The 24,825-nt window shown below is 53.8% G+C and overlaps 3 protein-coding genes across 3 annotated transcripts; 1 reads left to right on the forward strand and 2 right to left on the reverse strand.

Annotated features, from left to right (window-relative positions):
- Positions 1–1,474: 1,474 nt before the first annotated feature.
- CGCS363_v012204 (uncharacterized protein) lies at positions 1,475–4,437 on the reverse strand (the record flags this gene model as incomplete). Its single annotated transcript, XM_036644053.1, has 4 exons — positions 1,475–2,928; positions 2,982–3,691; positions 3,783–3,993; positions 4,065–4,437. The coding sequence occupies 4 exons, from the start codon at positions 4,435–4,437 to the stop codon at positions 1,475–1,477; spliced, it is 2,748 nt and encodes a 915-aa protein (XP_036490478.1).
- A 9,889-nt stretch (positions 4,438–14,326) lies between these two features.
- On the forward strand, positions 14,327–15,544 carry CGCS363_v012205 (uncharacterized protein; the record flags this gene model as incomplete). Its single annotated transcript, XM_036644054.1, has 2 exons — positions 14,327–15,225; positions 15,319–15,544. The coding sequence occupies 2 exons, from the start codon at positions 14,327–14,329 to the stop codon at positions 15,542–15,544; spliced, it is 1,125 nt and encodes a 374-aa protein (XP_036491211.1).
- Positions 15,545–19,673: 4,129 nt separating this feature from the next.
- On the reverse strand, positions 19,674–21,116 carry ltmF (Indole diterpene prenyltransferase ltmF; the record flags this gene model as incomplete). The annotated part of the gene is made up of 2 exons (XM_036644055.1): positions 19,674–19,803; positions 19,858–21,116. The coding sequence occupies 2 exons, from the start codon at positions 21,114–21,116 to the stop codon at positions 19,674–19,676; spliced, it is 1,389 nt and encodes a 462-aa protein (XP_036490530.1).
- Between the last annotated feature and the right edge of the window lie 3,709 nt (positions 21,117–24,825).

The raw sequence follows: 24,825 nt of genomic DNA on the forward strand, positions 1-24,825 counted from the left end.
GGTAAGCAAGGCTACACGGCCTCCCCCCTCAATGACCTCACTCCAATCTAGTCTTTCAGCCTCAATCCTGAAAGGATAAATCAAAACTTACTCGCACTCTCGTACTCTCACCGGCCTGACCGGCTCACCTCTTCCGAGTCATCACCAGAGAACGGCACTCGTTCAATGCCAGCGGGCCGGCCACACATCTTCCCCGGTTTCTATCTTTGTCCAAAAAGGAACCCACCAAGCGCACATTCCCTGGATGTTCACTTCTTTTTCTTTCCAAATTTCCTCTAAAACAGCGTAAACAACACTCTAAACACGTGTTGTTACCCCCTTCGCTAATCAACAGCTTTCGTCGCATAGAAATTGTGCCTCCAATCAATATGAAATCGACCGCAACGCGCCAATCACCACCAACCAATGCCCCCAAAATACCGCGCACTCAATCCAAACCCACGGCCAAATTCCCTTCCTCGGAGCGCCGAAGCTTCATTTATGGAGATCGGGTGGCTTCCTGCTCCATCTATATCCTTTTCACTAAAACCGCCGCCCTAACGAGGAAGTTTAGAACAGAAAAGCACAAACCCTTAATCCACCCGACGGAGATGTCAAGGAAGTTCCAGACCTGCTGCTGCACCCATTCATTCTCTCTCTTCATGGATCCGTCCGGTAGTCGAAGAAATCTAGACGGGGAATCGCCGGCCCTGCGGCGCTAAAACTTTTGTTACCGTCCAGTTGTAAGCGAACCATCCATCCTTCCCAAGCGGAGAAAAAACCTGAACCCACCACGAGGAGTGAACATGCCATGCCGTTCGTGCCTTTTCCTCCTTGGTTCCGCGAGATTAAAATCAGAGAGAAATCGCCTCCGGCGGCGATCCCCGACGACGATCCTGTCTGATGGGGAGCCGTATGGATACCATCCCACCGCTGGGGCCATTTCGTGACCAACATGCACCAACAGCGAGAAAAAATGTCTGGTGAGAATGACGTCTGGTCCGAAGTATATCCCTCTGCGCGAACAAACAATGAAGATGGGGACCGTATTGCGTGCTTGTTGAGAACAATTCATGAGAGCTTCACGGCAAGTTATAGGGAACGAGTCAAAGTATTGTCATCAGACCGGATTATGTCTTGATTGATATCAATGGTATCTGCACAGCTCCTCGACTTCTCCAAAAAGTCTCAACGCCCTCGCTGACTGGCTTCCTACTCGTACACAACGAAGACGCTATGCGTGCTGATATCCTCTTCCTCCTCCTCCACTTCCAAAGCTATAGAGAAATAGAAAAAAGGGCCACACTACTTCTTTTTTAATACAAGATGATCGGGGGGCGCCGGCGTGCCTACATTCCATCCTTTTGCTGCTCGGGTTTGGCAGCTCATCACCTCATTAAGCGTCACTATGTACATTTTTTGTTTTACCCCTCGGCACGCCGTCGACAACCATCATCACACTGAACACCGTCCCCCATCCTCACATGGCGCGAATTCAGCTCCCTTCTGCGGCGACGACACCGGATGAGGTGCTGTTCGTCGCCGTCATCGTCGTTGGCGTCGTGGTGTTTCCGGGGACGTTGACGAGGAAGTGGACCAGGTCTACCGAATTACCTCCGCCGAGCGTCACATTCAATGCCTGGCTGATGGCGACGCCTCCGTTCGATGTCCGACTGCCTGTGCCTGCCTGCGTGAAGAACCGCTGGAGCACCGTCTGCGCTGTCGTCGCGGCCATCAGGTTCTGCCTCTCGAGAATAAGCAGCACGGCGACTCTTGCAAAGTCAAGAGTCTCTTCCGTGACGCTGAACGTAGGTGTGGGCGACGGCGATGGAGATACAGGTACCGAGGGAACCAGAGGCCCCTGTGTCGATGTTGTCGTCGGTGGCGTTGAAGTTGTCGTCGGCGGCACCGATGTTGCTGGTGGGATTGTAGGCATCGTGACTGGAGCCGTCGAGCTCGAGCTGATTGTCGTCGGCGTGGGCATCATAGGGATAGTAGCCCACATGGTCGAGCTGGAGGCGTGGATCGTCGTGACGCGGAATGGGCCGGAGAGGGTCGTGAACCCGCCAACAATGTCGCCAGAGGGACCAATAACGGCACCAGTCTCGATAAAGTTGAAGGTAATCGTCGTCGCCTGCCCAGGAAGCAGCGTGATGATTTGGATGGGTATGTTGTCAGCGTTGACGCCCACGTTGGCTACCACCTCTTGCGAGTTGGTGGTGCCTTGGCGGGTTGAGCGCCCATCAAAGGTAACAAGCGAGTTTTGCGCAATACAAGAGAGGCTCTCCGTGTTGAACTTTGCCAGAATGTCGGTTCCGTCCAAGGTGACGGTGAAATTGGTCTGAGCCTGCTGAAGGAGGCGGGGTATCGCCTGGCCGAGGGTGACATTATTGAAATTAGATGAGGTGCCGGTGATAGTGGTCGTGGTGCATCCGGTTGCGCCGGCCACGGAACAAGTCTGACCGGTAAATCCATTCGTGCAAATGCATGAGCAGACATTCTGCGAAATGACATTCGTACCGCCGTTCTCACACTTGAGCTGGTTCTGGCATTGACCCAGAGCCGGCTCAGTAGTGGGAGTGCTGCCTGTCCTGTTCTTCCGAAAGACGAAGAACTCGAGAGGAACGATGATGGCAGCGGCGATGATACCCAAAACGATGACAACAATCAAAATAAAGGCCCAGAGTGGTAGGCCGCAACACCTTCTCTTACGTTTGACGGAGCCCTCATCGCTGTTGGACTCTAACCTTGCCAAGGGAGATGATCTGGCTGCCATGGCGCGTGTCATGGGTTGTACTGGCGTACCGCCACGGCTTCCGGGTGCAAGAGGCCATGATCCTTGAGAGTTACGCCTGAACCAGCTGCCGCGCTGGGGAGGATTAGGAGTTGTTGCTGGAGGAGGAAACGCAGCCAACATGTCAGAGAGTCCTGACTGATGTTTTTCAGCAGCTAGATGACGACGTTAGCGGATGACTACGGGCAAAAGACTTCATTTCACTCACCTGACATGTTTGCCATTTGGTGCTCCCCCTCACGCCCAAACGCCTTCTCATCCGGCCATTCTCCATCCATGTCAAATCTGCTTGCAGGCCGGCGTCCTCTGTCAATAAGCGCGGCTAAGCGAGTTGCGCGTTTGATCAAGTCTGGCAAACTGGTCATACTGCCTCTGGACTCCATCTCTCTGACAGAGTTCATGTCTAGGCCCAACTTTGGCGGGCGACGAATCGCCGATAGGCGGTTGTACGGCCGTGGCTCGGGTGTGACTTTTCTCATGTCCTCCGGGTTTGTTGAACTGGCAGCAGCAAACGCTCCCAGCATGGCATCAGCTGTTACTGAAGGCGTGGTTGCCGTAGCTGCCATCGTGGGCACCGTTCCTGAGGAACTGGACCCTTCAAGATAGCCTGTGCCGTTGTCGAAGGGGCTGTGCGGGAGCTGGTTCTGGAGAGGTGATGGTGTTGGTCTGAACGCTTCCTGCGGTAAAGGGTCGCCGCCGCTCGGAGCTCGGTTCATTACGATTGATGGTTTTTGCATCTTACCAACACTCGCGCTCCTGACAAGCTTGCTTTCGTCACCTTCGCCATACTGTGCCGTGCTTGCTCTGCTGTTGTCCTCGTCTTCCTCCGTGGAGTACGCATCATCCTCATAAAATTCATCGGGGTATCCTGGGCTGAATCCTGGCGATTGACTGCCCCAACTCTCTGGCATAGCGGCGCTAGAAGCAAATGAGGTATGCGACCTCGACCTTGGGCTCTCTTCGGGAATCGGAGAAACAAATGAAGCATTGGAATAGAAGGACGAATCACCTCGTCGAGACGACGGAGGAGGTCCAAGGGTGACGCTCCGTCTCGGCAGAGCGGCGGGAGGAGGTGGCGGGATCGGAGCGGGAGGAATGGTCGATGGCAATGGGAAATCCGGAATCGATCCTACGGAAGACATTGACGACTGCGTATGTCTCGATGACGGGGTGAGTGGCGCGGACGAGGGATCTTGGCTCAGCGTCGATTCTCGTCCGATCTGGGGGGTGTACTGAAATACGGGAGTGTGTTCTTGCACTCGGGAGCTGTCTAGAATCGAAGGGACCCTACTTGGGCGAGGTGGGCGTTGCGGTGGTGGTCCCCTTCCTGGGGGAGGTCGGTACGGCTCGGCTTCGGGGGACGGCGACGGGATGGGTCCGGGCAGCGGCCATTGGGGGATTTGCGTAGGCCGCGAGATGGCCATGCCGATTCCGCCATCTTTGTTCTGTAGCGCGGCCGGAGGTAATGGTCTCGGGATTCGTGACGGTGCGGGATCGGGGTTCTGGCGGCTCGGTGGTGGTGAGACATCCGTGGGGCTGTCCAAGTCCTCTTCCGTTATCGGGAATCGTGTTGCGGACGGCGGTGCGTACTGGTCCCTCGGAAATCCGGCTTGAGCCCGCTCTCGCGCCCGCTTGACGGATCCTGCAATAGGTGGTCGATCCATATCTCTTCCATATTGGGGTTGACTCATTTAGTACTCGTGAATTCGGTCCAGCGACATCAGAGTCTCCTTCTCCTGCCTCTCTGCTTCTTCTTTTCCGTTTTAAGGTGCCTGCGCGTCCAGACACGACAATTAAACCATTCGCCCTGCGGTATCACCTGGGTGCAGATTCTACGACAGTAATTGCTGCGGGTCTCCGATAGTTTGCTGATGCGGCGGCGCTTTCGAAATTGCCCAGCGACGAGTTGCTCGTATAAGCTCGAATAACAGCCTGGTTTGCTGTAGGTGCTCGACGCAGCTTCGCGGACAGAAACGACTGGCGGGTGGGTATATCAAACGAAGGTCGCTCAACTCTATTGCGAGGCGGTGTAACTGCGCGAGATTGAAAACAGGAACCAGGCCTATTAAAACGAGAATCGAAGTCTAGACGATGGCGAAATGCGATCGGAGGGGTGGCGAATGAAGAAAGGAAAGGCGGCGAAGAAGGAATGAACTGCGTCCGCGGGTGCGGCAGCAGGGAAAGAGAATGCTAGATGAATTAATTAGGGTAGTAGAGAATGAAAAACGAGGCTCCGACGATCTATCGTGGGAAAGTCCAGGTCAGCACTGGAGAGTGTGAAGGGTTTGAGAGACAGAACAGAACAGAAAGAAGAGGCGAGGAGTGAGGCAAGGCAGGCAAGCAAGGCAGCATGTACTGTCTGTCTGCACAACGCCGCGTGAGAGACTCTGCCACTCTTGCCCAGGTGCAGAAGCAGGAGGTTCCCGGCGGTTCGGGAGGGTCGCTTCAGGTCGGCCACACCCCCCAAAGCAGGGAATACCTGAACAGCCGGGCCACGGGTAGGGGGAGTCCCAAAGGGGATCACGTACAGTTGGTGTTTCGAGACTTTGCTGTTGTCCAACGTGATTCGCCCGCCTGGGAGAATTTGTCGTCGTCGTCGTTGCTCTGAGCAGCGATGCTGGACGGCGACTGTCGACAACAGGCACAGGATGATGGATGGCTGGAAGATGATGGCATCGACGTCTGAAGCGCGTGCAGGAGTGCTGGCTACGATGGTCGGCGAACCGGCACGACGTGAGTGTCTGTCTGCACGACTTGACAAGAGAAATCAGGTGGGTGAGACGGGCGCGGATGGGTGCACGACACACTGGGTCTTGCGGTGCTGGCGAGAGGGACTGAGAGTGTTTCAGACGGGCGGAACGGGCAGGGTGTGTCCGGCGTCGGGGAGGCAGCACCTCTCTGGGGGAACCTTGTGACTGACGTCTGAAGATTTGAAGATCAAGAGACAATCAGGCGAAGAAGAAGGCCCGTGGTGGATTCGATGGGTGATATGATGTGCGAACTGACAGGTGAGGCCGCGTGGGGAGGTCGATGGATTGTTTGGAACCCGTAGAGAACAAGATGAGAGAGCCCGAGGCAGCGGGAGCAAATGACAATGACGCGGGATCGAGTTGTTTCCTCTTCTTCTCCTTTTCCGAGACGGAGGGATGGCAGTTGGGTTAAGAGAAGGGTCGGCTTTGTCTTCAAGACAAGGCGGTAGCGGTTTATTTTTTGCTGAAATTCCCGAGCTGGCAGCGGGAGAAGCAAGCAAAGGCCAAGAGGTGTCGACCGAGGACGACTGAACAGTAAGAAAAAGAAAGTCGAGAAGTGAAAAAAGCTGGGTTCCGGTGTGTGTGAGTGCGTGTGCGTAGGGTGTCCCGGGTCTGTGGGTGTTGTGCGAGAGTGGTATCCGTAGGCGACGACGACACACGGAGATGGGCTATCGGGGATCTGTCGAGGGACTTGGACAGGGCGATCTCACGGTGTTACAGCAACGACAGGTGGGATGTTGGTCGACTCGACGACTATGCGGACGGGACGACGAGGAGTGTCGTTGGTTGTCTGTCGTTCGTGCTCGTTCGCTCGCAAGCGGCGGCGTGCAAATGTCGAGGAGGGACGGGGAGGTGGCAGAAGAAGACGGGACAGGACTCGACGGGGAGAGGTCGAAAGGAGGAGTCGAGACGGGACAAGAGGGGATGAGAGGGATCCCCGGAGTCAAAAAGAGGAAGGGCTGGCCAGGTGCCAGAGCCAGAAGAGGCTTGGAGGGTTCGGGGGGCTCTGGATTGGATCGAATGGGTCTATCGACGACGGGGGTGCGCTTCAATATTGGGGTGTGGTCTGGCCTGAGTGACAGCCCATTTGTCCGTTGATGGCGAGCAGGATAAGCACACAGCTCCACCGGGGGTAATCAGGGGTGTGTAGTTTTGGAGTCAGTCTTGTCCTTTTTGCAGTGCTCCTGTCAGTCTGTCCGTACGCCGTACACAGGCAAGTACGAGGAAAAGAATGATAAGGTATGCCGAGACTTCAAGATGCGCTGCTATCTAAAATCGAGATATGGGTACGTGCTCGTGGCCTGGGACGGGATTGCGCAAACGACAGCCTCAACTCAATTAAAGAATGGAGCCGCAACAGGGAAATGAAAGACCTGGCCGGTGGTGGGGGGAGGGGTGTTGGTCATGTCACCAACGAGACGGTTCCCGAGAGAGAGTCACGTCAAGATCCAACAAGAGCGCAAACGCAGAGGCCGTTGAGAAGTCTCAGTCATCATCTCTATCTACCTACTAGACTCTGGTTGGCAATGGCAAGTGTGAGGCGTCGTTCAATTCAATAGTCAGGCACGCTTTTTGCAGGGCACTTGGCAATATGGAGGCGGCTATTTCGAAAGGAGGAAGAGCATGTGTGACGGGTTGCCCCTGGCTGCAATTGCAATTGCGCCTGCTCTCGCTGCAATTTTTAGGAGGTCGAGCACCCAAAGTGGCAGATGGAAGGAAAGCACGGCTCACCAAGGGGACTGTGGCTTCCATTGGCTGCACTTCGCGTGCCAGGGGGCAGGGGGCGCTCCTTCTTAGCTCCAACGCTTCAACGCTCCTGCCCCGCCTGGGGGGTCACTCTCCGTCACGCCCCTGTCTCCCAGAGTCTCGAGGTGGGGCGAAAGAGAGCACGACGGGCCAATGAAGAGCCCAAAATGTTTAAGCGGAAACACTAGCGCAGGCACACACCTTCGCGACCCCTTCAACCCCTGCACTTGCGGTCCAGATGGCCCGATCTGGGGGGGTCTTGTCTGCTCCACTGATTGCTGACGGGACTTGGGTGAGGGTCTGCGATGATTCTGCGAACACTCAACCGCGTCCAACAGAGCAAGGAGGAGGAGTCGACAACGACACCATTTGGCAAAATACCCACCGGTTGCAAAGACCAGGAGCAAAGACGCGACAGGGGATTCGCCCGGATAAGAAACCTCCCCGGCGTCCGCTTCCCACCATTCAACCCATCTGCTACGAGCTTCCGTACGGATGATTCTCTTCCTGCAAGCAAGCTGCGGCATGCCCAGAACCGAAGCCACCAGGAAGTCAGACTGGCAGAGCATCCGTACAGCCTGAAGTCTTGGGTGCCCTCCTCGCCTGCCGTCGTCGCGTCTTAGGTTTTCTCTTCTCTGTGCTTGCTTAGCGTTCTCTGCACCTGTCAGAGCTGCCGGAGGTGTGTTGGTGTGCAGCGGCAAAAAGAAAGGAAATGCCAGTCTGCAACAACCCAATTTTGGAAAGAGACCAAGAGGAAAAAGGCAAAAGAAAACCATCAGCCAAACTGCGACACCCAAGTTGCCATCACCACCGCGCGCGCTTCCCCAGACTCAGACATTGACCGCACCGTTCATCCTGGATGTCTCTGATCCGTCCGTTGAAGGGACCATGAAGGGGGCCACGGCAGCCAACCAGCCATGCGGCCCGCCAACCAACACCGGCCGTCCATTGCGTAACGACGACGGCCACTTACAATAGCACCGGAAACAACACCTCACACCAGCACGCACCACCGCAGCAATCCCGACCTCTGCTGTGCCGAATGGCGCCTTCCACGTCAAGACGGGACGAATTGAAACGTCTCGTTCCTTGAGCTGATGTCTGCCACAAAAAAATGAGAGGAAAATACCCCGAAGACATATGCCCCCGTCCCTCTCCCGCCTTCAAACTCGACACGCCAGTCGGCAAGCCTCCGAGGCATTTGATCAACACCGCCCTCAGTTGCAGATAGAGACTGCTGTCTAATTCGCGAGTCTTGGTCGACGATTGGCTGCACGATGCAGGCTCGCCGCGCAATACGATGGCCCGCCAATACGAATATCACCGTCCGGATCCAAGCGAGCGCAAGAGGCGGAAGAATGGGAATTCATTGCTGCATCTCGCCCTGCCATTGTGACTCGTCGCCTCGGATCCCTTCAACCCCAGCGGCAGAACGCTGATCGGCATTACCTTAAAGGCATTTGAGCGGGGGTCTGCCTGCGGTGTGCAGAATCCAGAGTTCCTGTAATCATCCCTCCTGCAGGAACACCATGGAAAACCAGGAACACCTCGACGCGCACCAGTCACTTTGCGACATCTCTTCGCGTCCGTTCAGGGTGCCCAATGTTGCGCTTCCTCCTTGGCCCGAGATGCACAGCAAACTGACGGCCTTGCTCATCACCTGCATTCTTTAACGCAAGCCGGACAAATCGAGATAGCCCTCGTCACTGGGCCGCTCCACCCAACCAGCAACAAGCCCCAAGACGGGCGCAAGCCGTGAGGGGGCACAGCGGGTTGGCAGGCCACGCGGGAACCGCTACCAACAAGGTGCCCACCGTCCACGACCACCACCTACTTCCTACATACATCCACCGTCAACTGTCCACCGCAGATGCGGCGGATGCGTTTGCAGATGCGCCTTTTTGTTCTGCAGACTGCACGCCGAGTTCTAGACGCGTTTCAGCTGCCAGATGCATGCTGCAGGCATGGAACAGGGCCAAAGGGGCCACACCCTCTTCAGAACGCGTCCCGCTACTTCGGCCTCTATATCCGTCACAATTGGCTGTGTCAGGCGCAACTCCTACAAGAATGCTCCCTGTCACGTGGTCCCTTTTCTTGACTTTCAACAACGACAGTTGTTGAATCGGTGGCTCGCTCGACAATCTGATGGTACAAAGACGCCCTTGGGTAGATACGTCGATGCCACCGTAGATTGGCCAATTTTCAGCTGGAAGCTCCGACAACTCCATGATCTCCCCTCGAATCCCTCGTGCAATCAATGGCTCTCGGGCTGTTGCTTGATACTGAGGTAAGGCTCCCGCTGCATGGGCAAAGCTTCAGTCTGCTCAGGATGGCATTGTCCAGACAAATCGCTCAGCATGGACTGAGCTCAAGGGTCCATGCCCTGTCCCAGAAGCCACCGCAGCTTCGTCCACTCGACAAATTTTTGCTTTGCATAACCGCAGCAGCAGACAAAACTCAATGACACGAATGACTGTTTTTCGCCTTCTCGTCTCCGCACAATTTGTATTGCCGTCTTCGCCATCCACACGTGGACCTTGGGACGAAACGAAACAATGCGCCGACGGCTACGCGGGTCTGCCGTCTTCCAGAGCAACAAATCTTGAGCCTGCATTCGCCCGGTTTGCAGGCCAAGATGATCCGTTCACCGATTTTGACCTGATCCTCGGTCGTGTTTATCTGCCCACGGCACGTCATCTCCGAGCCAAAGTGTCAGGGACGAACTACGGCTTAGTTAGTACTACCAAGTACAAGCTATCTGCTGTGGCAATATTGAAGGCGTGCCGCGGCGCCATATGAGGATTTGAGTTTGGCGGTTCATTCTAAGCTAATTTGCGAGCTCTGCTCTCATTGGCAACGCGCTAGCTCCCGCAGACTCTCATCAACGTCAAACCCTCGGCCCCACGGCGCCATCTAGCCTCCGGTGTGTGGAGGCGTTCACCAAATTTTGGGTCTGGATATTTCGTGGTGGACAAGCATCATCTATCCGTGACGCAACACACAGATCCCAAGAACTGCTCCGCCTGCCAATCCAATGACTGGCGTGCCTAGGATTGTGACGACAAGGCCCGATTATCTGGGCAACTAGAACACTCAAAGTCGATCATGTTTGCTGTTTCCTTAATTTAGGAGAACCCTTCATTTGACGTAAGGACATTCGCGAAGCCTTGTGCGACGAACATCTATTCCGGTTTCCGGACTAGTGGGCGACCAGGGCATCCACTTTCCGGCCCGAGATATCGTCAACATCCTCGCCGAACATTCCGGCGGGGTGTCGATCTTGCCAAAGGATTAAGGTACCGGGAGTGGGCTGAAAGTCTGAATATCCAATTGGCTTAAGTTGACTTTGAGCGCAGGTGATCAGTTCCAACCACAAAGTCTATCAAAGAAGGTGTCGTGGGTGTCTTGGAAAGCTATGCTTGTGTCTGTCAACACGCCGCGTGTAAATCGCAATATTCAGACGCTCTTGATGCGAAACAGTGTACCACTGCAATGAAGGGGTCGTGAAGATCAACCTTTTTGGCGTATGACCTTCCGCATACGACATGCTCGGAAATTGCCTTTGAAAGGGCTTGTTTAAGTCCTTCCCTCCGTGGGGCTTGCTGTTGAGCTTTATACAACAAGGCAGTCCTTGCACATGTCCGAGAAATATAGTGGAAGAATGCGTACAGCAAATTCACGCAGCTTCAGATTGATACTTTGGAGATGAGCTGGCAAACTATTGTCAATTGACTATCTTTACTCTATTCGCCGAGAAGACATTTTCAGCGCGGATTTCGACTAGGTTTTATTGGCAATTGGCTTTCCATTTGCCCTGATCTTTCAGTCAAGACATTCCTGTGCGACACTTTGAAGTGGTATGTCCATGACTTGTTCGATCCGACGCTTCGACTCATAGAAACCGCATAGGCTGCTACCTGTCCTTGAAGTTACCTTGTGTTGAGAACTTTCTATATTTTGTTTGGTCGAAGTCCTCACAGCATACCAGCCAGCGTTGAAGATGATACAGTATCGCCGCTTGAGGACGGCCCGGAAGTGTCCGGATATGGCGTCAAACACATGGATTGGTTAAGTCGAGATCACGAATACGGTCACTAGACCTCGACCGTCTATGCCACCGCCCTGAGTATATATGCACCAAGTGGTGTCGTGATAGGGGTTGGAGGGAGACGCGAAATCTACGGCCTCCTTCGAATATCGAGAGACTCATGTCAAGTATGTCGTCGAGGACAACAGCCGTGGAATAGCGGTAGGGACTCAATCTTGCGCGACGCGACAATCACAAGAGCACAGCCGCTCCGTCTGTAAGACCTTGACTACGCCAGCTCGGACGCTCACGCTTGGTTGAAGCATCAACAGACGACCACGGACTTAGGCCACGCAGGCAACCTGGCTTGAAAGTCTGGGGATGTTTGACGATGCTTGATTCGTCCGCCCGGCTTATCAGACTTCTCTGAACAACTCTCTTGGCGTGTAGGTTTTACGTTGGCAAAAGGTTGACGTGAACTCTGGGGTGCAGAAGGTTCGGCCGGTGCTTGGGATACCAAAGTAGCGGAAGCTTCGTGGAAGGTATCGTCACTATCAATCCTCAGATGCTATACTCTGCCTGCAGAGTCTAGGTTCTGCGGAAGAAGCGTTGGCGGTCATGTCCGGACTAGGCGAGGACGTCGGACCGAGTCAGTTGCGGGAGCAAACTGTGATTGGAATTTATTGTGTGTCAGAACTATGACGGGGTGCGAACGGGTCTTCTCGACGAGGCAATATGGCAGATGAAAGTGACAAAATGAGAGTTGCCAGCTCTAGGCTCGGCGCGACCATTGCCTTTTGTGCGGTTCATTGCGTTTGCTACTCGATGCTGTTTACATATCTGGGTTACTTCCGCCGGGCGGCATAGGTTTTCATCTGGTAAAGACATCCGTGAAAGCTGAGCACCCAGGGGCAGACAAGAATGCTAGATACAAGTATATCGCCGCTTCCTGAACGATATGTCTGATACCTAGGTCTAGAGAAAGGAGAACGACGCCATCGCAGAGTTTACTTCGTCAACAACAGGACATGAAATTCAGTGTAGAAAGCTAGGTTAGTGATTTCTGCCTGACAGCTCCAAAGTCAGCCGACTCCTACCACACCTTGGCCTTTGTCGCTTTATTTTGATGGAAGTTGGCATTGCCTCCGTCTTGACCAAGGCTGCTGGCAGTTGAGCGCTTTCATCGCCACATTACCGAGGGCCCAGCTCCCCGTATCTCAGCCACGTCCCACCAGCATAACCGCCACAAAAAGAAGCATAAGCATAAAGACGGATAATATCCCACGTGGCGCTGTCCACAGATACTCTTCCCTTCGGTCTTCACCGAGAGAGTGCATAAGTGACTGACGCGACGTAGGAACGGGTCCTTTCATTAACAAGACACTCTCATAAAACCGAGCTGGTTTCTCATTATTTTGTGCATTATTCCAGAAGACCCCCGCGCCGACGACGACGGCGGCGGCGGCCACGAGCGGCACGGAAGACGGGAGAAGGGAAATAACGTGTCCAGACTTCTGGGAATTGCCAAACGTCGCAGAGCGCCCGCCCAGAGTCTCGGGACACGGGACGAGAGGTTGTCAAGATGGATACCTACGCCCCCATGCCATTCGCTTGCGGCTATGCTACGCGGCCATACTACGTGGTGAGGTACGCCAGCATCGCTGTATCAGAGGATGGACCCTTTTTTCCTCGTCTCTTTCTCTATTTTTCCGTTGTATGGGCAAAGTGGATTCGCTCGTGTGTTATGTGTGTGTTCTCTGCGTGGCTGTATCACGATGATGATACGGCGACGAGGGTTTCAGACCAGACGAAACCGCCCCTTACACGGTGTTGGCCGAGCGGAGCGATTGACAGGACTACACGGCACTGCGTACTGTAGTTGGGGCTCTCTACTGACTTTTTTGCTGCTTACTCGGAGTCGTTCAGCTGCTCGTCTGTGTACGGCGCTCCTTTGCCTCCTTGCCTCCTCGCGCTTCTCGTCGACTCGGCACCGTCGACGCAGTTACACGCCGTCGACGTCATGGCATGTCAAGAGAAGGGCAAGGTTACGCAAGGGAGCTGCGTTTTTGTGCTTAAGCTTTCTGGACTGCGTCGAGAGGACAGAAAGAGAAGGACAGGCAAGAGAGAGTCAACAAGCGCGCGGAAGTTTGCGTTTCTGCACAGACACGCTCAATGCCCACGGCCCTGCGATACGTCGTGTCGTCGCGGGCAGCGAGTGGCTGGGCCGGTCCCACGTCATGGGTGAGAGAGAGACGGGACTGAGAGTGGCAGATGCGAAGCTGTGAGTGGTTGGGCTGGGCCACAGGTGAGGCAAGGTGAGCAATGCGCCAGACCGATCGACTCTTCGTGTTGCTTCTGCGGCACTGCGACTGCGGCAGGGGGGGGAAGCGAAGAGAAGGGACCAAAGGGGGAGACAGGAGAGGAAGGGATGGGCGAATGACATAATCGGGCTGAGCGATAGGCACTGGGCCTGAGACCTCAGGCAGAAAACCGGCCATCAGCGAGCATCAGCAGTCAAGGATGCGCAGAAAAGTCCCCATCCCTCTCCGCACGTTCCGGGAAAGTCGTTCAATCAGCGGCCCTTTCGGCATGTACCGCTGCCGCCAAAAGTGTGCGGGCAGTGACTTCGGTCCCTAAAGAGAGGCCTAGCGTGTGCCAGTTTCCCCCTCGCCCTATTCGTAACGCCACTCGACACCTGATCCCCATCTTTTGCCCGGCAGGTTCCTGGCTGCGTAGGCCGTGGTGCGTAAGGTACTGCGTCGTAAGGCAGGCACCTGCTGGTCGTGGTCCCTTCACGCAGCACTCGCCATGTACTGTGCTCCACCCATTGACACAGCACTCATGTCATTGCACCTGCTCTCCTCCCACTCCGGCTTCGAAACCCCAAACTTTCACTCTTCTGAAGACTGCCACTCGACACTGCATCTTCTCCTTTGTCGAACACACTTCACCACACCAAGCGAAATACCAAATTCTACATCCTCTGCCGTCGATCTATCGAGACGTTGAGGAATCACACACATTGCAATCATGTTGCTGAAATCCCTCGCCGCCGCCGGCCTGGCGATCACGGCCACGCAAGCCTTCGTCGTCGTCCCCGAGATTTCCGACGCCGACAACGACATCGTCAACTCCCTCCCCTTCGAGCAGCCTGTCTCCGAGACTGGCATCCAGAACAAGCTCGTCAAGCTCGACTGCCCCGGCTGCCCCCTTACCATGAGGCACCACGATGGCCGCTACCACACCATGACCAACATTGAGAACCACCTCGAGCTGACTTTCTCCGTTGAATCCGACGCCGCCGGCCTCGACCACCTCCTCGTTAACAACTTCGAGCTGTACCCCAAGGCCGCCTCCTGGTACTCTGCTCTCCGCGCCCCTCAGGTTCCCGCCTTCACTGAGGCTGCCACAAAGCACCCTCGCAAGGCCGACCCCAACACTCCTCAGCTGGGCTACAGCCTTGCCGTCCGCCCCGTCGCGATGGACAAGGACCAGCAGCTCGAGCTTCTCGAGATTGACCTTCAGATCATCGAGGTTGGCAACAGCTTCGTCAGCGACGTCCCCAACGTCAACGTCAAGCTCATTAAGTCCCCAGACGGCAAGCTCATGATCGCCAACGTCGACATGACCGAGACTACCATCCCCACCCCCAAGGAGGACGAGAAGACTCCCGCTGATTGCACCACCCTGTACTGCAAGTGGCGCGCCGCCATCTTGAGGAACATGCGTGGCAAGCACTGCGGCGGCCGCAAGCACGGCATGCACGGTCAGGGCCGTCACGGCAAGCATGGCCACCACGGCCACCACGCTCACAACGCTGGTCACTTCAGACAGCACCACCACACCTGGGGCCAGCTCGCCAAGAACATCACCTCGCACATCCTCCTGCCCATCCTCATCGGCATTGTTGCTGGCGTCAGTGTTAGCATGTAAGTGTTTCATCCCCTGTCGTGAACCCCCGTTATATGGGGTCGCGTGACCCCTCTTTTTTCGAGTTTTAGATCCGCTAACACGAATTCAAGCATTGGCATGATGGTCGGCACCTTTGTCGTCTGCCTCTGGCGTGTGGTTGTCCGCCGCCAGTCTCCTTTCGCTCGCAAGCACTGCCGCCGCCGCTCTCGCAAGTCCACCCACCGCGAGGCTGCTGCCACTGATGAGAAGGCTGGTCTGATGACCGAGCAGGAGGACCTCCCCGCCTACAAGGACGACGAGGAGGAGGCTCCCAAGACCGAGACCGCCCAGGTCTAAGCAGCTGGAACCGAAACAAGAAATCGTGCGAACTGATGATACCACTTTCTATTTTACTCGTTTTGCTTTTGAAAGGTCGGGACTGAAAAAAATCAAAATACCATATGACAATCAAAGATTGGACAAGAGAGGAAACCACACATCTCATAAAGAAGCGGCGTTAGCGGGTTGGAACCAGGACAGGAAAGGGTTGGTTACATGGAGGGGGATATCTCATCAAGGAAAAAAAACACCGCTGCGTCATTGGTCTTGACCGAAGTTGGGGACGGCAGTGGCTTGGATGTTATCAGCGCAGAAAGCACACTCGCTCCGGCATCCATCACCAGCGGAGTAACTCAAGAGCTTGAGATTGTATCCATAGGCTTGAAAATACCCACATTCCTTCACTTGAGATACACTGGCGAGACCTGATATGTTCCATTGACTTCGCTGTACCGACTGCAGGCTCCTGTCGTTAACCACGTGGAAACCACGTGGTTCCGTCGACATCGTTTTCATCAAATATATGCCGTCTTGCCAGCGTATGGTGAGCAGACTCACAGAATCGTAGCTGATTGCGTCGGTTGCACACTCAACGTGAGCATCCGTTGTTATCATGATGCTGGTAGGTCACAGTCGATGGCATCCTGGACGCAAGTAAAACTAATGCGGACAATGCTCTTTCTTCTGTCCTTCTTCACCAGAAGAGTATGCTCTGAATACCATCACGATGGAGAGTCACGGAGGTTTGTCTTCATCACCCACCGGCTTGAAGGTGCTGCGCTGACACTGAGATATTCAGGTCCAGGGCAGTGTGGTCGGAAGCTTCGCAACGCCCATCATGGAGTTAACTCACGATTGGATTGCTGGGGTCGGCGGAGGTGAACACCCACGAGGTAGATGTGTCTTTTATTTACTCAAGACCTTCATCCTTAATCTGATGGTTCATAGCCATCTTTGGGGATCATGGCGAAAAGAGGAAGGTTCGAGTCCAGGCAGATTTGGCAGCTAAATGGTATAAAAAGTTATGTCTTATTCGTGTTGGAGAAGAGACAGCGGCAGAGTCCGGTGCGTACTTCTCTTCTCAGCTTTGATGAAAAGCTGCGATTAGAGGATGAGCGGCCGTCACGTTGCGTCAGCTGGCCGCTCGTAGTAGTAGCTATCCTCCCACACAGACTGAATGTCGTGATTTCTCGGTATTTCTGATGTATTCACAAGGACTACGTTGCCGGTGATGTGAGATGGCGTTGGCTGTTGGCTGTTGATGATAGGCTTTTCCTCGCCGGAGAGGACTTGGTTGAAGATGGTACCAGGCCGGGATAAATGTACCCAGAAGTAAGGGTACATACAAGATTGATTAGAAATAGAAACCAGTAGAAAAACGAGTTGGTGGGTCTTTTATATCAGAAAACTTGTCGTCCCTCGGGTACGCTCTTCGAACTGGGGCTCTTCATCTGCATTCAGCCGCATGGCATGGCACGCAACGGGTTATAAATGTTGAGGGCGACTGTAATACGCATGTTTCGATTTTCAAAATGGGAACATGCATGGCCCAATTTTGCAAGCCGAAATGTGTGTATCCATGTCTGATTATAATCATGAGCCTTACTCTTGACGCGATTGCTTCCGAGGCTCGTTCTTCGCCGTTTTCTGTGGTGGCTCTTGTCTTGCCTGTATTGTATTCGAATAATTGGTGGACGATATTACAGAGATGTCTCTGTATTCATGAGCTCAGTCATATGCAGATCCAGTGGTATTGATGAAGCCAGAGTCAAAGCCTCATCGACAGCTTCAAAAAAGTGAGGGGCGCAAAAGGAGCGTTTGATCTTTGACCCAGACTTTCTGAATGCTTTAGGCGTTGTTTATGTATTGACACGAGCGGTGAAAAAGTACGACCGAGTGGACATGGTTAGCGGCGTATTGAAATGGATAACATAAAGTTATCTCGATCTCAATAGGCTTGGAAACAGCAGCAATGGTTGCTGGTCAATACCTCGTTGATGGTCCCTAATCGAATCGGGGCCACCTACCGATCCTGAACTGTATCCCTTATTGATGGCATGCACCATGCTCATGTCGTCCGCGGCCCTTTCTCCTAACGAAACGTGCGATGATAAGCTTGGAGAGATGATGGATGCCGAAACACGACGTGAGCTGCAGTCTTCATATTCCATCGCCCCACAGGGAGTTGCTACTTAAAAGGGTACTGCGTGCCATTCTTCCGGGCTGTGGCAAGCGTTATCATTGCCTGTCACTCCCACTCCGGCCGATGGTTGCCTTTCTTCCTTCGAGACTTCTAGCTCTGAAGGCCTTTAAGTACTCAGCCCTCTAGTGATAATCGGCACAAAGTAGTAATCCGAGATTGTAAACCACAGCGACAACCTGCTGTGGGAAACACAAGGACTGTTGCGAGGATCGTCGAGAAGCAAATCAATATTTAAATACAGCGTCTCAGAAACAGCATGGTGGAATGGCTCAACCAATATAACCTTAAAAACCACCGGACTGAACGGCATCATATGAATTGATCATGGTCTTGGAGACTCGCTGAACGGTCGTAGTACTACGCATCAAGCGACTTGATGCCGGGTTGGAGTGGATTTCGTCGTCTCTGGCGATCATCGATCGTGGTTGGTGTGAGTCAATACTCAAGTGATAACGGGCCATCCGAGAGAAAGACATTGGCGTAGTTGAAGGCGTTGACCAATGCCCATGCGAATGAAGAATTGGTGCCAGAAAGACAGCAAATTGTTGTTGGATCACAGACATCGCCACAGTGCATTCGTCGCTGAAGCTTTGATTCAACGCCTCTTTCCCACATTACATGTAAGTAAGCGAGGTATGTACTGCGACCGATATATAGATCTCTCAGTGTGACGACTTCAGATGCAGTCAAATCTTGATGCATCTGTTTCGTTTCCCATGACAAGACGGGAGCAAGTCCCAACACACGGAGTGGAGTAGACAGGCTGGAAAAGGGATAAACCTCACATCACTAAGTACCGTTCTTGGGAAGCTCTTCCCCCTTCTTCTCTGTGACTACCTAGGCAAGCGAATACTGCGGGAATGATGAACCATGATGACAACCTCGGGCTTGCCGCGCGATGAGAGGAACTTACTGAGTAGATAGGTAGCCAGTTTAGTGGATTAACATCATGTGAGTCTCCAAATTACTGGCATTACCCTTCAACTTGTCGTGTTGAACCACTTACTCACGGCTCTTTTATATAGAACTCCCTTGGTAAAGTGCTGAACCGACTCAATAGTTTCCGAGATAGTGTCGAGTCCAAGACCATGTAATAATTTATGAACCTTCTCATTAGGTTTGTATTTCTCGCCATAGAGCTTTGAAATGTCCAGATTGAGGGAACGAAGCTATTCGATGTACTGTATGTATGGTTCAGCAACTATTGTATCGTTCTCATGGCGAAAAGCTGAGCGAAGCCGGGGACAGTTTGTCTCCCACAACGAAATATCTGCACCAAAGGAAGTTTGGCAAACGAAAATCGCCATCAATGTGATTGAAGGTGCATGGTTCCTTTAGCCGCTCTTGCCGGGCGTGTATTTCTCACCAGACACTTTGAAGCGAGTATAGGACAATAGAGGGGCAACGAGCTGGCAGAAAATCGCCGTGAAGATACCTCCTCAATAGGCTTTGTTTGTTCCAACGATGACCGCCCAGGTCAAGCAAGGGACTTACGCTACATTTGCCCTGGAAATGATATTGGCTGACAATGCTCCGGTTTTATAGAGGCCTGTCATGATGTCGGACGGCTTGGTAAATTGCTGTAAGCCTTGCTCGTCAACTTCAAGCAGATGGTTCTCTATATTCACGCAAGATGCAGCAATTGCTGAACCCAAAGCTCATCATTGACAGCACAGACAAGAGACGGATATGATAGAGAGGTATAATTAATCAAAGCTATATCAATCTTTCGTATCATATATCATCTAATAGATCCAATGCCAATGCCGTTATTCGTCAGATTACCCATAAATACGAAAAGAGCGATGTTGAGTATGTCCTGCCAAGTGGCCATGGCCACCGAGCACGGCGCACTGCCTAAGAGCAATAACATCCCTGAAACATGTGCCAAGAAGATCACCAAACTACGCCACAACACCATGCGACATCATCGATCACCAGCAATCAGAGAGCGGGGACCGAGTCGCCGGGCTTGATGGAATAGTATATGGTCAAGTACGCCCCCTTCTTCTCGGAGAAGGCAAACGAGATGTAGGAGTGTGTCCCGGTTGCACGGTTCAGGTCCGAACGGGGGCTAAAACACCAGTCAGCAAAGATCACATACGGGCGCAACGCGGAAACAACTCACAAGCACTTGGGCAGGTCGCTCTCATAGCTCTCGGCCACAGGCCATCCTCTCGACTTGAACGCCTTGGCCAGGTTGGCAGCAATGACTGCGTCGTTGTCGGCGTACTGCCACAGCGGGACGTACGACTTGACCTCGGGCCACTTTGACCCGGGCTTCAGCTCGAAGCCGTAGCAGATGCCCTTGTGGAGGATGTCCCAGACCTTGGGCTTCTTGTCAAAGTCGTCGCCGTAGGGCTCCGGCTCGTTGTGCAGCAGGTGCCACATGCTGCGCATCTCCTCGAGGCCCTTGAGCGTGGCCTCGTCGTTGATCTGGCCGCCGAGCGTGACGACCTGGCGGACGACGTTGAAGGCGTTTGATGACGTGCGGGCGTAGACCTTTACGCGGGCGCCGGCCGCCGGGTCGATGCAGTCCAGGGCGATCATCTCGACGGGGATAGGGAAGGGGCAGTTCTTGAAGTATTCCTCCGTGACATCAGCGGCCGGCTTAAGACGCTCGCCGCCAGGGGAGAGAGAGCGAATGGCATCGAAGGTGACTATTTCCGTGGAGGCGCCGGTGGCAATATGCTTGAGAACGGGGAAGAAGTATGTCTTGAAAACGGCCTTGCCACCATCAAGATCAAAGGCTAGGAAGGCTGTTGGGGCGCGGTGGCCCGGGCCGAGCCTCTCGAGAGCGACCTTCGTCTCGGCTTCATTGAGGAAGAGGGCCGATGCGAACTGCTCGAACCAGCGGGTGTCTACCTTGTCACCGAACGAGCGCAGCGCGGGGAGGAGGGCAGGGATCATCTTCTGAGCAAAGGGGTCGTTTTCGGTCCCGCCATGTCTTCCGAGGGGCTCAAACGAAAAGCGGATGGAAGAGGCACCTGAATCGGTGATGTTCCACGACGGCTCAAATGGGGAGCCGTCGGCGGTGAGCAGCGGCTTGATCGGGGCGCTGGTGGGATGGGGGCCGAGAGACGGGATGACGAGTTCTGATACTAGTTGGAGATGGGCGGCGCGTTGAGCTGGTGTGTAGGAGCCGGCCGCCTTCATAAGGCCGTCGAGGGTTTCTGCGCAGCGGACGGCCCAGAAGTCTTGATCGGACTTGTTGATGAAGAGGTTGTCTTGTGCTGGGAGGCATAGATTCTGTTCTTGCTTGGCTAGTTTTCTCGGGGAGGGAATCTCTGTCTGGGCGAATGATGACTTGAGAGCCGTTGGGGAAAGCTGTAGAGGGAATGCCGGCCGGCCGGAGCTGAACGACGAAGCTGTCATTGCTGGCGCCATTGTGTATTGAAGAAGGATGGACTTGAATATCGTTCACAAACTGCTGGTGAAGATAAGGTAGACGTGGGATGGGTTCGAAAAAGAAAGCAAACGACAGACATAATGAGGTTATATCTTTCCATGCTGTCCCGGCCACTTGGCTCAGCATTCTGCAAGTCCAGGCAGCCTTGAACGGTTCCCTCGCGGCTGATCCTGAAACTGGCTGTCATCGCGCAGGTGGCTGGGTCGTTACGGCCTGCCGGTGCTCTGCAGGGACGACGGGCAGCCTCAGGACTGTGACGGAGGGTTGATGCCGGGGTGGGCCAACGTCTGGACCCTGCCGAGGGCGTGGCAGTCCGGGATCGTATGGCTTGCGCCGTAGGGCCGCGAACTCTGACAATGGCCGAAAGAGGAAGCTTTCAGGATGGTCGGGCAGCATGCTTGCTGTCAAGTAACTGAACCGCAGGGCGACTGCAACACCCCTCGGCTCGCATTGAGATGCGGTCACCCTCTCTTCTCTCAACCGGACTGCCGGATTGGGAAACATGGAGAGAAAGGACTCCACTTGAGTCGGAGGTGGCCCCGGCGGCGTCGATGGGGAGGTTCGGGGACTATGATGAAGAATGGGAACGGGCCTCTGTGGTATCCTTGGGCCAGGCTCGGTCTCGTAACCGCATCTGGATCTGCCTGCATCTGGCTTCTATTGAAGCCATTTCTTGAATGATTGTGGCTTGGGTGATTGGCAATCGTTGTGTGACTGCAGAAAGGCAGAAACAAAGCAGACTTCTGTCAGATGTTGTCAAAAACAGTTTGGTGATCTGCATGCTGCAGCTTGCGCGTTTGCACATGACGCTCAGCCGGGATATCTGCAGAGTAAACCCAATACGAGCAAGAGCGAGCACAGTCGTTGACCCAAGAAGCAGGACGATAGCCAAGACCGCAGTGTCAGTGGGCCGGTGAGGCGCAGAAGGGGCAGAAACGCCGTTCAACGCCATCCTACGCAGTAGCAGCTTGGGGGTGTCTTGGCAGGAGAGAGCATCGAGATAGACTCCGAAGCTTTGGTCGCATCTCTGCCTCGAAGGGAAGGTAGGCTAAGGTATTGAAAAATTTCCCTCGGACTCCCGATATGACGATGCCATTCGAGACAAGGAGGTGCAAGGAAGCTTCGAAACCTGGAAGGCGCAAAAGATGGGATGAAAGGCCCCCCACTCGTCGGGCATGGATGTGTGAGACCTGTTCCTCGGGACAGAGTAGCGATGAGGGTAGTTTTCCCGCAGTGGCGCGCCAGCCGAGGTGCGTGATTGTCAAGAGTTGACATTTGTGGTCTTCATGCCGAACACGCGGTCTGGTGAATGTAGATGGTTTGGGTTGATGTTGTTTGGGGTTGGCCGGGAGGCTCGGCACTCACCAGGGAAAACGAAGAGAGATGGGTAATGCCGTGCGAGTAAGCACCTAAGACTAGGTTTGAACGCAACTACGAGTGATGAAGTAAAGTTGACCCAAGATGGGGGTTGCCTTGTGAGTATGAAGAGCGAGTTGTTCGGGAGAAAGGCTATTGAGTCTGGTTCAGGGTGAAGTTGAAGACCAAAACTATTAGCAAAAGGCAACTATTGAAGCGCCAGCGCCAGGGTCAGTTTAAGCGCACTTGCGGTGTCATTGCCAAAGGCCGCGCGGGAGGGAACAAGCAGAGATAAGCAGCGATGCAGGGACCGGCCGGTGTTGATCTTTCAAAGAAGAGTTTTGGAAACGGCACGAAACATCTCTAAATCCTTGGATCAGATCTTGGAATAAGGGTACCTCCTGGGCAAATTCGGACCTCGAGTAGTTGTGATGATCCTACCGGAGCCGAATGTTCTTCATCCAGAATTCATACGGAAAACCATTTGGAAAAGAGGAGGGAAAGGCAAAATAGAGCTGCCAAACAATCAAACGACTTTGAATTTGTTCTGTGGGTGAGGTTTTGGCCGCTGCCAGGCTGCAGAACGGAAGTATGCGCTTTGTGAAAACCGTCCGGGCCCGGTACGGTGACATCACCCGGCGCTCTTCTTCCTGTTTGACCCCAAAGATAAGGCTCTTGGCTGACATATCAAAGGCAGAAAGCTGCGATGCTTTGACAGTCTGTGGATGTTTACTCACAAGCCGCATATGTCGAAAGAAACACGCTGCAGGTTGATGTGTCGGGAGCGGCGTCTGGAAGACGTGGTGTTTGTCGCACTGAAGTCTAGACTGGAGGTCCGAGTGCCCGATGTTGGCTGGTCTTTGGCCAATCACAGGGTCGGCTTTAGTGCATATCTCATTATGCGCATTTTGTGCAAGATATGCACATGAGCAAAAGGCTTTGCAAACCCAACACTCAACCACTCGAAATCAACCAAAATGGCAGAACGCATCGATAGTTGATGGGAATACACAAAAGAGCAAAAGGTAATGCATCCTCGGGGAGTCGAACCCCGGTCCCCAGCTGACACGATTTCTCGAATGGAAGGCTGGGATGATAACCGCTACACTAAGAATGCTTGTGTATCCGCTCTTGGATGACAAAATCGAAGGCTAGCTTGACTAAGTACCTGTAGTGGGGCCTCTGTTTCGTGGGTTTGGACATGCAGGTCCGCAGCCCCTCTCCAATGCTTCCTCAGAGCCTCCAACAAGCATCCAAGCATCATCAACATAGGTAGTAAGAGATACAGCATCTTCTGAAGATGAGCAACGACTCATTGTTGATTCAACTATGGAACATCATGATCATGTGTTCTTGATAGCCGTCCTTCAGATTCCTAGTGTTCTTCTCTTCGCCGCCGCCACTCCACTTCCCCCTAGCTTTCCAGCCTCTAGTCATTACTTGATGCTCATTCTTCGTCTCTGTACGAAATTTTGTGTTGTCTCTGTCTGTAGTCCGGACATTTCCCAGTTGGCCAGTCGAATACCTGACACACGAAATTCGTGATCGACACCACCCGGCACCATCCGCAACTCTGTTTGCTCTGAGCACCCGCTTGGTTCCCTCCCACCCCGTCTCTCTGGCACGCTCATCATCAAAGCTTGCCCATAAGAGCCACGAGGCGAGGAAGCAATTCTGACAGCTGCATGTTTGACTTTGAGTCTCAAACTCTTTCATTGCGCAAACAACCCTTTTCATCTTGCTCGTCTGGTCTGCTATGTTTTCGTCATGGAAACCCTCTGAGTGGGGGGTTGCCATCAAGGTTTGGGGGCACATGCACTCAAAATCGACCTCAGGAATCTACAAACATTCGTTCCGCTGAAGACAAAGTCGAATTCCATCTTCCCAATTCGAGCTTGCGGCCCATGATGCGCTTGACGCGCTTGACGGAGGCTAGAGTTGAGCTAGCCTCCGTTCCCAGAAACATGTTTCCCCTCTGATATGGCGCTGGAGGTTTAAGCAAATGGCCGCACTCACACCGCTAGATGTAGATACCCGGTATGCAGACCCAAGCATTTTGTCTCAAGATGCTATCTACCCACTTACGATCAGAGTTGTACAACAGTGCGGGCAAGCACGCCAGCGGTTTGCCCTCATTCTCAACCAAGCCGAGAGAAATACGGGATGGACCTCTCCCTTTCGCGTTTATATACCCGGCACCGACCGCTGGGTTCCAACTCTCATCTGCTATTCATCTGACCCAACTCGTGTTCATTTTAACCTTCAACTTTCCCCAGCATGCTGTCCTCGACTTGCGGGTTAAAGGGTCCATTGAGAAATCGTCAATGCCCA

Source organism: Colletotrichum siamense (assembly GCF_013390195.1).
Source record: "Colletotrichum siamense strain Cg363 chromosome Unknown KSG_Cg363_contig08, whole genome shotgun sequence".
Taxonomy (NCBI): domain Eukaryota; kingdom Fungi; phylum Ascomycota; class Sordariomycetes; order Glomerellales; family Glomerellaceae; genus Colletotrichum; species Colletotrichum siamense.